General features: G+C 45.2%; 1 protein-coding gene across 4 annotated transcripts in view; it reads left to right on the top strand.

The window, feature by feature from the left end:
• XYLB (xylulokinase) overlaps positions 1-14,064 on the top strand; it is a 63,351-nt gene that overhangs the window by 31,451 nt on the left and 17,836 nt on the right. For 3 of the 4 annotated variants that reach the window (XM_032861181.1, XM_032861184.1, XM_032861183.1), the window contains exons 16-18: positions 7,152-7,210; positions 7,737-7,824; positions 10,424-10,518. In XM_032861181.1, coding sequence (XP_032717072.1) covers positions 7,152-7,210; positions 7,737-7,824; positions 10,424-10,518 — 242 coding nt within the window. Of the gene's footprint in view, positions 1-7,151; positions 7,211-7,736; positions 7,825-10,423; positions 10,519-12,293; positions 12,397-14,064 lie in introns of those variants that run through there. The other variant, XM_032861182.1, reaches the window with a different exon arrangement.

Below are 14,064 nucleotides of genomic sequence, written 5' to 3'. Positions count from 1 at the left end.
CAGGTTCAAAACCGGATGAAACGATTTGCTGTCACTGGAAGCCAGGGCAGCGAGCTGCTACCTTTCAGAGGTAGAGGGCCTCTGCAGTGCTGTTGGTGCTCTCTAAGTTATACGCGAGCCTGGAGTTTGTGAGAATTTGTCAAGCGGTCAGCTTATGAGGCGTTCTGCATGTTTTTCGGGGTATATGAGTTCACCACAAATTTGAAAGTAAATAAAATGAGCATGATAAACATTTCCATTTCTCTTCATTCCATCACTCAAAGTCTAAAAAGAAATTCCCCGGGGCACCTGGGTGGCTCAGTCAGTTAAGCATCTGCCCCTGGCTCAGGTCATGATCCCCAGGGTCCTAGGGTCGAGCCCCATTTTGGGCTCCCTGCTTAGCGGGGAGTCTACTTCTCCCTCTGTCTCTCTCCCCATCTCCCTCCACGTGCTCTCTCTCCCACACCCTCTCTCTGTGTCTCTCAAATAAATAAATAAAATATTAAAAAAAAAAAAAAAAAGAAAGAAAGACATTCTCCAAAGATTTCAGAATCTCCTCAAAAGTGAGACCGGTGAGCAGGTCAGGGATGGGGCTGAGGTTGGCGCCCAGTGCCTGGCATGAAGCGTTCTCTGGCCAGCAGAAGGTGGCACTTCGTCGGGGCCTGGCCCCAAACAGTGTGCAGGAAGAGGCAGTGAGAGCAGAGAAGTCCTCCTGGGTACTGGAGAGGGGATGGGATTATGCCACCGTTCCCAGCCTTTAAAGCATTTTTGTGCAAAGCCACATAAAGTTCTTTATCCTCTTAGCAAGCTTAAAGGCAGTATCAAACCTGTCTTGCCAGCTCTGCTGGGTTCCTCTCCAGTAAGATTACGTAAATGAACATGCCTGGAACCAAGCAGGGCTACACGAACTTGAGGCATCATGCTCCCAGCTGCTGTGTGGACGAGCCGTGTTCTTAGAGGACTTGCTTCTATAACTCGACATTATGTTCATGAATTCCTCTGTGTGAATACCTCGCTCATTGTCAGCTCTCCCGGCGGTGTGGTGATCCATCACGGGCTTGTACCGGGATCGATTGATCCATTGTTCTCTGATGGACGTTTGCGCTTCCCAGCTCAGTGTCATGAACTGTGCCGTGAACGGTGCATGCCCTTGGCTGATTTTTCTTTACTTCATCCCTCCTGTGTGACAGGTATCAGCAAACTGACCACCTGAGTGTATGGATTTTTTTTCTAGAACTTGTCGTGTTTGGCTAGCGTAATGTTTACTTTGCTAATCAGATACCTTTGGGCTGGGCCTGCTCACTCGGGTGCCAGTGTGGCACAGGTGCGGCCGTTCCCTAGCCCAGTCCACCTCAGTTACTCCCTTCTCCTGGCCCCGAAGACAGTCCTGTTGTTGGCACCTGAGCCTACAGCTCCTGCTTCTTTTTTTTTAAATTAGATTTTATTTATTTATTTATTTGAGAGAGAGAGACAGCACGAGCAGGTGGGAGGAGCAAAGAGAGAAGCAGGCTCCTCGATGAGCAAGGAGCCCATGTTGGGACTCCATCCCAGGACCCTGGGGTCATGACCTGAGCCGAAGGCAGATGTTTCGCCAACTGAGCCACACAGGTGCCCTCTTGTTTTTTTTCTAGTAATGACTTTTAAAATTTCAACATAGATACCAACACTTAACTGCTTTTGATCACTGTTTGAAATTTATATTCTCTTTAGTAATTATATCCCCCACTAAAAGACATTATATTATGTTCCCTCTTTTCTCTTTTTTCTTTCTTATTTAAATATTTTATTTATTTATGTGAGAGAGAGAGAGAGAGCGAGCACAAGTAGGGGGAGGGTTAGACGGAGAGGGAGAAGCGACTCCCCACTGAGCAAGGAGCCCAATGAGGGGCTCAGTCCCAGGACCTTGGGATCATGACCTGAAGGCAAGGCTTAACCTCCTGAGCCACCCAGGCGCCCCCTCTTCTCTCTTTTCTTTACCTCCCATTTTCCAGTTCCAGAATGCTACTGTTCAGTGTGCATTATGCATCAATAATTATTTAAATTATACACTTGGTGGCTTTCCTTGATTACCACTATTTATTATATCACACATCTAAGTGGTTTTGTATCTTTCATCTTTGCTTCAGGACATCCTTGACTAATTCTTTCATGTAGAGGTAGAGGTATGGGGGATGGTCTATATGAAAATAGGTTAATTTTGCCTTGACACTTAAATGCTACTTTTATAATATGTGGAATTCTGAATTCAAACATCATATTATTTTACAACTTTGAAAATAACGTTCTGTTGTCTTCTGACTTATAGTGTTGCCAGTGAGAAGCCCATCTGAATGATATTGTTTCCTCTACAGAATCTTCTAGAATCTTTCTTAGGATTTTGAAATTTCTCAACTAAAGTCTAGATATCAGGCCTTATGCCTTCATTGTGCTGAGCACCCACTGGCCCCTTTTGCCTGACTATATCTGACTTCTTCTAGCTTGGGAAAATTTATTATATCATTTCTCCGATGATTTCTTTCCTTCATTTCCCCCATTCTTTTTACTAAGATTTCTATTAGACCGGTGGTTTCCGACTGAGGTGGTTTTGCACCCCAGAGGATATTTGACAATATCTGGAGACATTCTGGTGTCACAAACGGGGAGCGCTCCTGGCATCCTACCAGCCTGGATGCCGCTGCACGTTCTGCAGTGTGTGCGACAGCCTCCCCTTCCCCCCTCCCCTGTGCAGCCAATGATTATCCAGCCCAAATGTCAGCTGTGCCCAGCTTGAGAAACCTTGTCTAATACAGGCCAGGTGTGGACTCTCTGGCCCTAACTGCGTGTTGCTTTATTTCATCATAGATCTTGTCATTATTGGGGGCCCCAGGCTCAGTCGGAAGACAATGCGACTCGTCATCTTGAGGTCGTGAGTTCGAGCCCCACGTTGGCTTTAGAGATGACGTAAATAAGTAAATAAAATTATTAAAAAATGAACTTGTCACTATCATACTCTGCTTTTAAATTTATCTCTTTGTGGACTGTCCTTCCTCAACTAGGAAATAGGCTCTTTGAGAAGGAGAATCTCATCCATCTTGTGGAATCATCTATTCCCACTTCTTAAACCACTGCCAGGTGGTAACTGGGCTCCCCCTAAGTATTTGTAGACTGAACAGCTCTAAAGGATAAATGAATTCTGTGTCTTCTGACTTCATTCTGTCACTTTCCTTGTCGTTTTAAATCATAGGGAATTTCCTGGATTGCACCTTTCAGTTTATTGTATTAGATATGGCCGTATTTATTCTACTGTTTACTTTTTCCACCTAAATATGTTTGTAATCATGTATCATTTTTTATTTTTATTTTTAAAAGATATCATTTATCTATTTGAGAGAGAGAGAGCGAACACAAGCAGGAGGGAGGCCAGAGGCAGAGGGAGAAGCAGACTCTCTGCTGAGCAAGGAGCCTGATGTGGGACTCGATCCCACGACCCTGGGATCATGAGCCAAAGGCAGATGCTTAACCGACTTAACCACCCAGGCGCCCCTATATATCATTTTTTAATTTTTAGAACTCTGTCTTGTGTCCCAATTCTTCTTCATAGTGGTTTATTCTTTTTAATGGATTCTATACCTGTTCAAGTACACGAGATGATAAAATATTGGAATTTTTTCAAATTTGCCTTTTGTTGCCTGGGTTCTTTTCCTTCTGAGGTGGTCTGTTCACAGTGATCCTTCTCTTTCACCCCATTGGTTTTTCTCAACCACCTTGACTGTGGGTTGGTAGTACTGAATGAGTAACTGAGTCTCAGTGTAGACAGCAAGCCTAGGTTGCTGTCTACAGGTCTAAGGCCCCTCCTCCCAGTGTCCCACCCCACCTGCCCTCTCCAAGCTGTAGAAGTAGATGATGTGACAACAGGCAGATTTAAGTTGAAACTTGTGAGCATTGGATAAGCTTTAAAGCTGGAGTCCTCCCTACAAAGGCTCTCCACATGCTAAAATCAGCAGCATTTCATTCTGATTGGAAGATGAATGCAGCTTATTTCTCTGATGGGTGATTGCCTGTCTCTTTCCATGTCCGCCCCCTTAGCTCAGTATTACTTCAAGTTCTGATTCCCCTCAAGATCTCCAGGCCCCCTCCCCAGGCAGCAACTCATTTTGGCTGGAGGGCAGTTCTTTTTTTTTTTTTTTTTTAAGATTTTATTTATTTATTTGACAGAGATCACAAGTAGGCAGAGAGGCAGGCAGAGAGAAAGAGAGGAGGAAACAGGCTCACTGCTGAGCAGAGAGCCCCATGTGGGGCTCGATCCCAGGACTCTGAGATCATGACCTGAGCCAAAGGCAGTGGCTTAACCCACTGAGCCACAAAGGCACCCCGGAGGGCAGTTTTTTATCTGGGGGTCAGATGCTGCTCCTGATCAGTGGAAGTGGGTAGGGACAGAGGCTGAGAGTCCTGAGTTTCTGAAATCACTGGTCTACTGTCAGTGCGTGAGGGCTCCCGAGTCCCCACCAACACTTAGCATTAAGCACCTTTGAATCCTTTGCTAATCTGAGGGATGTAAACTAGTATCTCAGTGTTACTTTCATTTGCATTTTTTAATTAATAATGATTTTGAACAGCTTTTATAACTTTGGGTTTTTTCCTCCATGAATTGGCTGTTTGTATCTTTTACCATTTCCCCCATATTGGATTTCCCATCTTTTTCTTAACCATTTGCAGGAGTTTGTCATATACTTTGAATAGTACTAGATCCTTGTCAGCTTTCTGTGTCACAAGCATCTTCTGTCATTTGTCTGTTATTCTTATTTATAGTGTTGGCAACTGAACAGAATTTTGATTAAATTAAATCTGCCAATATTTCTTTTTAAAATTTATGCTTTTGAGATACTGTTGAAGAGGTTTTTCCCCTCTTCCAGTGCCACAGAAATTTTTTTTACATTTTGTTCTGTTCGTGTAACTTCCACATTTAGAACTTCTGGAGTTCACCTTTGTGAATGGTGTAAATCAGGATCCGGTTTAATTTTTTTCCACATAATGACCCCGTTCCCTTTTCCTTCACTACTTGTAGTGCCCTCTTATTCATTTATCAAGTATATATATATATATTTATTCATCTGTTCTTGGGACAAACCATCATTACGGCTTTGTAGTATGTACTAGTTGGCCGGGTCTGCATGACAAAGTACCACAGACTGTATGGATCAAACAACAGATATTTATTTTCTCACAGTCCTGGAGGCTAAAAGTCTGAGATCAAGGTATCAGCAGGGTTGGTTTTTCCCACGGTCTCTCTCCCTGACCTGTAGATGCCTGTGTCTTCACATGGTTTTCCCACTGTGTGTCCTAATAGACTCTTCTTATAAGGGCAGTAGCCATATTGGATTAGAGCTCACCCTAATGGCCTCATTTCAATTAACTACCTTTTAAAACATGTATCTGTCTTTATCTCCAAATACAGTCACATTTGAGGTACTAGGAGTTAGAACTCCAACATACAAATTTTGAGGGGACATAGTTCAGCCCCAAACGTCTTAATATCTATCTAATATAGCAATTCATCTCTCACTTTTCTTTTTTCATTGTTGTCTTAGCCATTTATGGGTCTTTATTTTTCCATAAATATACTAAATTGATTCAGTTCTTTTATAAAAGAAATCCAGTTGGAATATTTGTTTAGGTTGCCTTGAATTTATAAATTCATTTGAAAAAGTTGACACTTTTATAATGTTAGTTCAAATCCATCCAAGACCATGGAACATCTTTTAATTTACTTAGATATTCCTTTTTGTACTTTAATTAAGTTTCCAATTTTTTTCCACATAGATACTTCTGAATTCTTTGCTAAGGTATTTCCTGGCTACATTGTATTTCTGGTTGCCATTGTGAATGGCAGCTATCACATTTGGTGATTGATTGTTGCTAGAAATGCCATTGTTTGTTTTAAGTTGGTTTTTGTATCTGGAAACCTTATTAAACTTTAATTAGTTTGCTTATTTTTAATTTTTCTAAGTAGGTAGTTTGTTATCTGTAAAATAATGGTAGTTTTATTTATTTTCTTTAAATCCTGATACATTTATTTATTTTTCTTGCCTTATAGGCATGGCTAGTATAACTAGTACTATGTGACAGAGTAATGGATGATATTAAGTCTTTGTTTTGTTCCTACTATTTATTATCTATTGCTATGTAACAAATTTCTTCAAGACCTAGCAGCTTAAAATAACAACGAACATGTATTATCTTACATGGTTTCTGTGGGTCAGTAATTTTGGATTAACATAACTCAGTCATTCTGGCTGAGGTCTCTTCTGAGGTTGAGGTCAGTATGTCATCTGGGGCTGCAGTCATCTGAAGACTTGACTCAGGCTGCAGGATCTGCTTCCCAGGTGGCCAGCTCACACAGCTGTTGTCAGGAGTCCCCAGAGTGAGGGATCCAGGAGAGTCATCTACAGTAGAACAGGATAGAATCCTCAATGTCCTTTATGACCTACTCTTGTAACTCACACTTCACCATTTACACAATATCCCACTGGTCACAGGAGTTGGCCCTATCAACTGTGAGAGGGAACAACATGAACCTAAACATATCTGGAGGCAGGGGTCATTTGGAGGCCATTTTTTTGAGGTCTGAGAGGCACACCATTCTTAAAGAAAATAATTCTTGGGCTCGGGGGTGGCTCAGTGGGTTAAGCCTCTGCCTTCGGCTCAGGTCATGATCTCAGGATCCTGGGATCAAGTCCCGAGTCGGGCTCTCTGCTCGGCCTCCACTCTCTTTCTCTGCCTGCCTCTCTGCCTACTTGTGATCTTTCTCTGTCAAATAAATAAATAAAATATTTTAAAAAATAATAATTCTTAATGTTTCTATGAAGAATGACGTTTGTTATAAATTTTAGATAGATGGCCTTTATTAATTTAAGTAAGTTCCCTTCTATTCCTGGTTTGTTGACAGATTCTTTTTTAAGTGACTAAAAAAACATTGAAGACAGTAAGAGGTTAGTGGGGCAGCAGCCTCACACACAAATTACCTGTGACAAACCTGCATGGACAGAGCCAGCTTTGGATCTCTTCTTGAGTCCTGTGTGATAAGCAAGAGGCATTGGCTCAGTATAAGCCCTCTGTGGCTGAAGAACTCTGCAAAAGCCTTTTTTGTTTTGGGGAGATTGTTAGAGCCATCAATGTTTTCTTCTTCCTTGCAGTGCCCAAGACAAAGATTCTGGCCACCGGAGGGGCATCTCACAACAGAGACATCTTACAGGTATGTGATGATAGCAGGCCAAGCAGTAGGGCCTCTTCCATGTCTGTTACTTCTAAGAGCCAGACGCTGTCCTTATTGGACTGCCTCTGTTCCCACTGCTACAGATGTCTGACCACCAGGCTATCACATCATGGGGCTGTCAGTGTCTTACTGGGACACTGAGCAGTTCTGGATGTAGCCTGAGGCTGTGTCAACTATTGACTTATAATATACCTGTCTTAGATAAAAATTCTCTAAAAGAAGAGCCCAAGTTGGGAATTCTTTTATAAGTGGATTGTTGAGAAAGTGCTCCCAGGAGACAGTGAGGGGGGCAGGTAGGGCCAGGGGAAATGCTAAGGCCCCCAGGCCACCCTGACTCTATTATTATTAGGGTGGCATGGCCGAGTATACTTCCTGTAAGGCAGTAGAGGTGGAATGGAAGGCATCAGAAGACACATGAGGAAAGAGAGCATAGAAAATGTGTGCCAAATGTCTGTGTTCCCTCCGAGGAATGGCTTACCCCAGTAAGAACCTCCCTCCCTTTCAGGTGCTTGCAGATGTGTTTGGTGCCCCAGTGTATGTCACAGACACTGCCAACTCGGCCTGTGTGGGCTCTGCATACCGAGCTTTCCATGGTAGGTCGAGGGATGGAGAGCGGAGGCTTCTGGAAGAGTTAGGGCACTGGCTGGGCTAAGGGGGATAGAAAAGGGGAGATTGGAATGTTCCCAATCTTTAGGAACATTGGAGTCTTGGGCTTCAGTTTCATTTTTCTCCCACCTAGCAGGCAAGAACCAACTTCAAATCTTCTGTTCTTTTATTCTGTGTTTAAAGTGGGGGAAAAAAAGTAGGTTCCTAACTGAATGAGGCTTGGTCACACTCAGGCTCAACACAGGGACATTGGGAAAGGACACGGACATGCTTGAGGGTACATGGGGGTGGGTCTGGACAACTGGTGGGCAGGAGAGGTGGATGAAGTCCGTGGCCATCATTTCAGCAAATGCAAGAAGTGGAGACAAAGCTGAAGGCTTCAGAGCCAAACAGTCCAGCACCCTGGACAGCTCCACGAGGGCCCATAGCTCTGATGCAGGCCTTGCTGAAACTCCAATCTCCCCCTTCCAGGCAGGTTCTCCTGGGAGCTGCCCCTGCCCACAAGGGGCCCCTGTAGTCAATCTGCCTTGTGTTCTGCTGGCTCCAACTGCTCCTCCAGCTGCCCATTTATCTCAAGGGCTCTCTTCCCTCTGGCAGTTCTATTCATGCATTTACTCTTTGCTTTTTAACACACCAATTTAAACTTACATGTTTCTATCAGGGACCAGATCCTTCTCTTAATAGTTAACCTCTTTCTCTTTGACTCCCCTCTCTCCCTACCCTGTCTGCCTCACCCCACCTCATGCCACCTCCTGTGTCAAGATCACTGGGTAATTTATTTCCAGATTGTGTTTTTAATTAAACTTTATATCATATTGGCTTTTATTTGCATTTCCTTATGAATTTCTCTCTCTCTCTTTCTAATTCTGTGCATTTTCTTTTTCCTTTTTCTTTTCCATGGTAGTTTTGTTGGACTCTACAACCTAGATAAGTTTAAGAGGGAATTTAGTAGGTGATAATTTTGGAGGCATTACATACCCAGCATGGACTTTGTCTTACCCTCTAAAAGAATGCTACCTTCTGGGGCGCCTGCATGGCCCAGTTGGTTAAACATCTGACTTTGGCTCGGGTCCTGGGATTGAACCCTGAGTCAGGCTTCCTGCTCAGCGAGGAGTCTCCTTCTCTCTCTCCCTCTGCTCTTCCCCCGACTTGTGCGCTTCCTCCCTCTCTCTCTCAAATGAATAAATAAATAATATATATTTTTTTAAATGCTACCTTTTTTGGGCAAAGGACTCTTAACTTTAAAATACTTTCTCTCAGCACCTTGAAAATACTGTTCCATAATCTTCTGGCCCTTAGTGTTGCCCATGGGAAGCTCAGGGTCCACTTCTCATTCCTCCTCCTGCTAAAGCGGGAAAGGCGCTGCCCTTTAGGGACTCCACTGCTATGTGACACTGCATTTCTTTTTTATTTTTCCTTTTCTATGCCTACTGTGTTGCCAGAGGTTACCTGGGGCAGTGCCCCACTCTGCCCTCTAAAACTGCAGCCCAGGCAAAGTCCAAGCACACCGGCCCTCACCCCGAGGTGTCTCAGCCACTTCACGTCTGTTCTCCCAGCTGCGTCCAGGGTGAACCTCACACATAGACGGTCTCTGAATGAATGGACAAGGGACCAGTGTCTTTTGAGTGGTGTCTCTGCTGCCCCCCCACCCTGTTCCCATGCAGCTCTAAGCCAAGATATCCCAGCATTTGCTTGGAAACTAGGCCTCATGTCTTCCCCAGGCCCTGCCTCACTCACGGTGGTCCTGTGTTTCCCTCCCAATCTGACAGCACTCCTTAAAGACTGTCTAGAAATTCCTCACTTTTCCTGTCCACTGATGGTATCCTTCCCTCCTTCCCAGCCCTGTGCTCATTTTCTTGGGAGTATTTATTGAGTGTCTCAGGTATGCAGGTCTGTGTGAGGCCCCAGGACTCTTCTGGAGACCCAGTGCCTGGCTTCACAGAGCTTTGGGCTCAGCAAGAGTGGGACCTTAAATCTGGGGCCAGAAATTGTACGAAGTCTCTGGGGACAGCAGATGGTACTTAGGGGTGGAGGGTTAGGGACCCTCGGAACAGGTGACATTGTAAACCACAGGTTGTCTGAGAAGAGCATAGGTCCATGAAGAGAGGAAACGGAGACTCTCGACACAGTGAAAAGGCTCTGAGGTAAAAGGAATCCTAAGAAGCCTGGGGTGGCTTCAGTGCCCTGAGCCATGGGAACCAGGTGAGGGAGGAGAGGCAGGCAACTCCTCCTGTCAGGTGTGGGGTCGGGGGGGTGGGGGTGGTGTTAGCTGCCCTGCTGGGACAGCTGCTGTCTCAGTGAGCAAGACAAAGTACACCCCACTGGGGAGAGGTCCGCACATCAAATTTCTCTCTCTTCCCTCTCATTTCTTCTCTAACAGTTTTACTGAGGCACAATTTATATGACATAAAAGTCACCCAATTTTAAGTGTACAGCTCAGTGATTTTTTAGTAAATTTACTGAGTTGTGCAACCATCACCATAATCCCATTTTAGAATATTTTATCACCCCAGAGATAAGATGCTATTTTTAGTTAATGTCTTCATTTGCAACATGCACTGATGTGAAATGAGCTTTCCCTTCTAGGCCTTGCAGCTGGAACAGACGTGCCCTTTTCAGAGGTGGTGAAGTTAGCCCCAAATCCCAGATTAGCTGCTACCCCAACCCCAGGAGCTTCTCAGGTGAGAGACCATCAGAATCTGGTGGTAGCCTTTGCATTGTGAAAACCAACCACAGTTAACTCTTGAACAACACAGGAGTTATGGGTGCCAGTCCCCTTGCAGACACAAAAATGTGCATATAACTTTTGACTCCCTCAAAACTACTAATAGCCTACTGTTGACCAGAAGCCTTACTTATAACATACCTAGTCAATTAACACACATTTTCTATATTATATATGCTATGTACTGTATTACTATAATCAAATAAACTAGAGAAAAGAAACTGCCAAGAAAATAATAAGCAAAATGCATTTACCATCTACTCTATTGAAAAAAAATCCACCTGTAAGTAGACCCACACAGTTCAAACCCATGATGTTCAAGGTCAACAGTAGGTTTGGTTCTTCTTTCCAAAAGGTAAGTTTGGCTCTGTCTCTTAATGTTGAAGTTGATGTGTTCAGCTAATGGGGAAATCGTCCTTTTTGGGTTTTAATTGTCAGGGAAACAGAGCAAAAGGAGCCAGGTTGTCAGCTGAGATTCACAGATACTGCTGATTTTATAGTCCCAGGGGTCAGATCGATTGCTGGGTATGTCTTCAGTGTTCCATATGCCTCAGAACGAGCCCTTATACTTCGAGGGTTACAAAAGCCACAGAAAGACTCTGTCACTTATAAGCGTAAGATGTGCTGCATTTCTAGCCCTCAGATCTGAAGTCTGGATCCAAGACAGGTGTGCAATTCCCCAGGCCAGGAAATCCCCCCTTGTTACAGCTTGGGTTCTCTGGAAAGCAGACCCTGAGATGCTAATTGGGGTGCAGTACATTTATTGGGGGTGCTCTTAGGATCTACATCTGTTGAGGGGGAAATGAGGAGGCAGGATGGAGCAGAGGGAGGAGGTGAGCCATGGGGCAATCCCTGTGGAGACCTCAGCCAGCCCTAGGGCAAGTTCTGAAGCTGGGCTGACTCTTTGGACTCTAACCTAGCTGGGGTGAGGGGGCTGGGCCGTTACACCTCATGTCAGCTGGTCTCTGTATGCAGGCCACCCCAGGATGGGGTAAGGCAGCGCTCTCTAGCCAAAGCCATCCCCAAAGCGGGCTGTCAGCTGAGGGCTGGACTAATAAGGTCTTCGTTCTTAAGGGGCAGTCTGGGTGGTAGGCCACCGCATCCAGTATACCTCTCTTCCTATTTGCAGAATGTTCTTGCAGCCCAGGGGCAGGGCTGTGCAAACAGAGGGCGTTATTACTGATGCAGCAGGCAGTAGGGGCTTCATGCTTGTCCCAGATTCTCTTGGCCCTCAAGTGCCATGGGACGATATGGAGTGGGCCCAGGAAGATACTGTGCACACAGTGTGTCTGTGTCACAACCGAGTGACCCCAAGCTTAGGAAACTCCCAAATTATAAAGGACCTGCAAGGCAGATCTGCCCAACCTTTGCCCTCGAGGGAGACATTTTCTGTACTAGCCTGGTCAGTAAGTAAATTTTCCCTCTGCCCTGAGGACGACTCTATCTGCTAGTGCTATTTGCTGTATAAACATTGAAAGGATAGTCTGCAGCAAAGGCTGTCACCGGACATGTAGACACACCATGAAGAATTGTCTCCCAACCTATCTTGGGCCAGAAGCTCCCCATTTCTGGGTGACCACAAAACCCACACACGTAGGTGTGCCCTAGCTTCTCTTACTTTGTCCTTAAGTTGTGTGTCCTTACCTTTAAGAGGCAGCTCAACGCTGTAGGAAGATCTCAACTGATATAAAGGACCGTTGGGTTTTCATTCTTACCTTGCCTGTCCTATAGCATGTGACCTTCGTGTGACCTTGAGTAGCATTTCTCATCTCTGAGCCTATTCATCTGTGAAGTGGGGATAACATCTGGTCCTGCCTACTTTCAACCCACTAACTGTGAGATTTAAAAAGACTCCTTGGGGGGAACCTGGGTGGCTCAGTGGGTTAAACCTCTGCCTTCAGCTCAGGTCATGATCTTGGGGTCCTGCAATCGAGCCCCACATAGGGCTCTCTGCTCAGCAGGGAGCCTGATTCCCCCTCTGTCTCTGCCTGCCTCTCTGCCTACTTCTGATCTCTAAAAAAAAAAAAAAAAAAGACTCCTTGGCTCGAATGGCTTTATTATGTAACAAGAAGTCTGACTGTAGTCATGGGGCTGGTTCTGTGGTTCCACAACGTCGGGGCTCTAGGTTACAGTGCCTGCAGTTCTACAGATCAGCAACGGACAATGGCAACATGATAACCACCTATGTCACTTAAAATTTTCTAGAAGTCTCATTTAAAAATAAAAAAAGGAAAAAAAATAAATGACTAACTTCAAATATATTTTTTATCTAATCCAGTATGTCTGAAATACTGCCATTTCAACAGGCAGTCAATAAGAAAAATTGCTAATGTGCTATTTTACATTCCTCTTTTTTGTAAGAAGCTTTTGAAATCTGATGGGTGTTTAATCTTGTAGCACTCGTCCCAGTTCAAGTGCTTCCAGGCGTATATGACTTACAGCTCCTGTGTTGGGTAGCCCAGCTCTCAATGTGCTCCAGGTGACCCCAGGATGTCTGCAGCTGCTCCAGACATCCCACTCCCCACCCCACACTGTATCCATAGGCAGGACTGAGAGCCTGGCATTGGGCAGCCCCTCCTCACACACTTCTTGCTCATCAGGGAGAGAATCCTGGTCTGCTCTCTCAACTCTCAATAGGGCCAGGCTGCCGCTTGGTCCTATGGTCACACTTGTTTGTAAGAAAGGCTGCGGAAGGTCCTGGCTCTTTTGTCCTCTAGAAGGAGGCCCATGAGGGAGAAGGTAGTTGGAGAAAGCTTTAGGGCGGCAGACAACTGCATGTGTCTCCTTACAGGTAGCAAACACTGTTTGTGTACCACCACCTTCCCTGGCTTGCCCATGACCAGACTCACTAAGGGCTCCTGGAACTCCATACCCTTCAACCCAAGGGCAACGTCAGAATCCTTTGGAATGCCAGGTTGCAAGCAGCAGCAGGCTGTGTCTGTTGGTGGAATGACCTATTGGAGGACTGGTCTGTAAACTCCTTGGGAGTGGGGGACCATGCTGTGTTCTTTCTGTGGCATGTACAGCAATGGGTGTGCTCAATGGGAAACTCAAAACCATACCAGTGTTTTCTGCCCGCCCAGCTGAATATTGCAGTTTCCTCCTAACAGAGGAGGTCCAAGCTCTCGGTGAGTTCTCTGTTCTCTGTCACCTTCACCGAGCTGCCCTAGATGCGCCCAGAGTTGGCCCTGGGTACATAATCAGTGACTAAAGCACTTGACTTTGGAGCCGATTAAGTGGGGTTGGCATGAGCGAGTAGTGGCATTTGTGAGTCGCAAGGAAATCTGGATCCCTTGGTTAAGTGTTGCTTGTCTATAAGACCCCGTGTGCTGACCGGAAGTGCCCACATTTCTCAGGCAAGGCTTATTGAGTCACAGATGAAAACAGCTTCTAAAAAAAAAAAGGAGGGGTGAAGGAAGATTAAGAATATGGAGTTGTGAGGGGCACCTGGCTGGCTTAGTCAGTGGGGCATGGGACTCTTGATCTCGGGGTGCTGTGTGTG

Source organism: Lontra canadensis, unplaced genomic scaffold (genome assembly GCF_010015895.1).
Source record: "Lontra canadensis isolate GAN:19392208 unplaced genomic scaffold, GSC_riverotter_1.0 scaffold20, whole genome shotgun sequence".
Classification (NCBI taxonomy): Eukaryota; Metazoa; Chordata; class Mammalia; order Carnivora; family Mustelidae; genus Lontra; species Lontra canadensis.
Note: the sequence above shows the minus strand (reverse complement) of the source record. Positions and strands in the feature narration are given on the sequence as shown.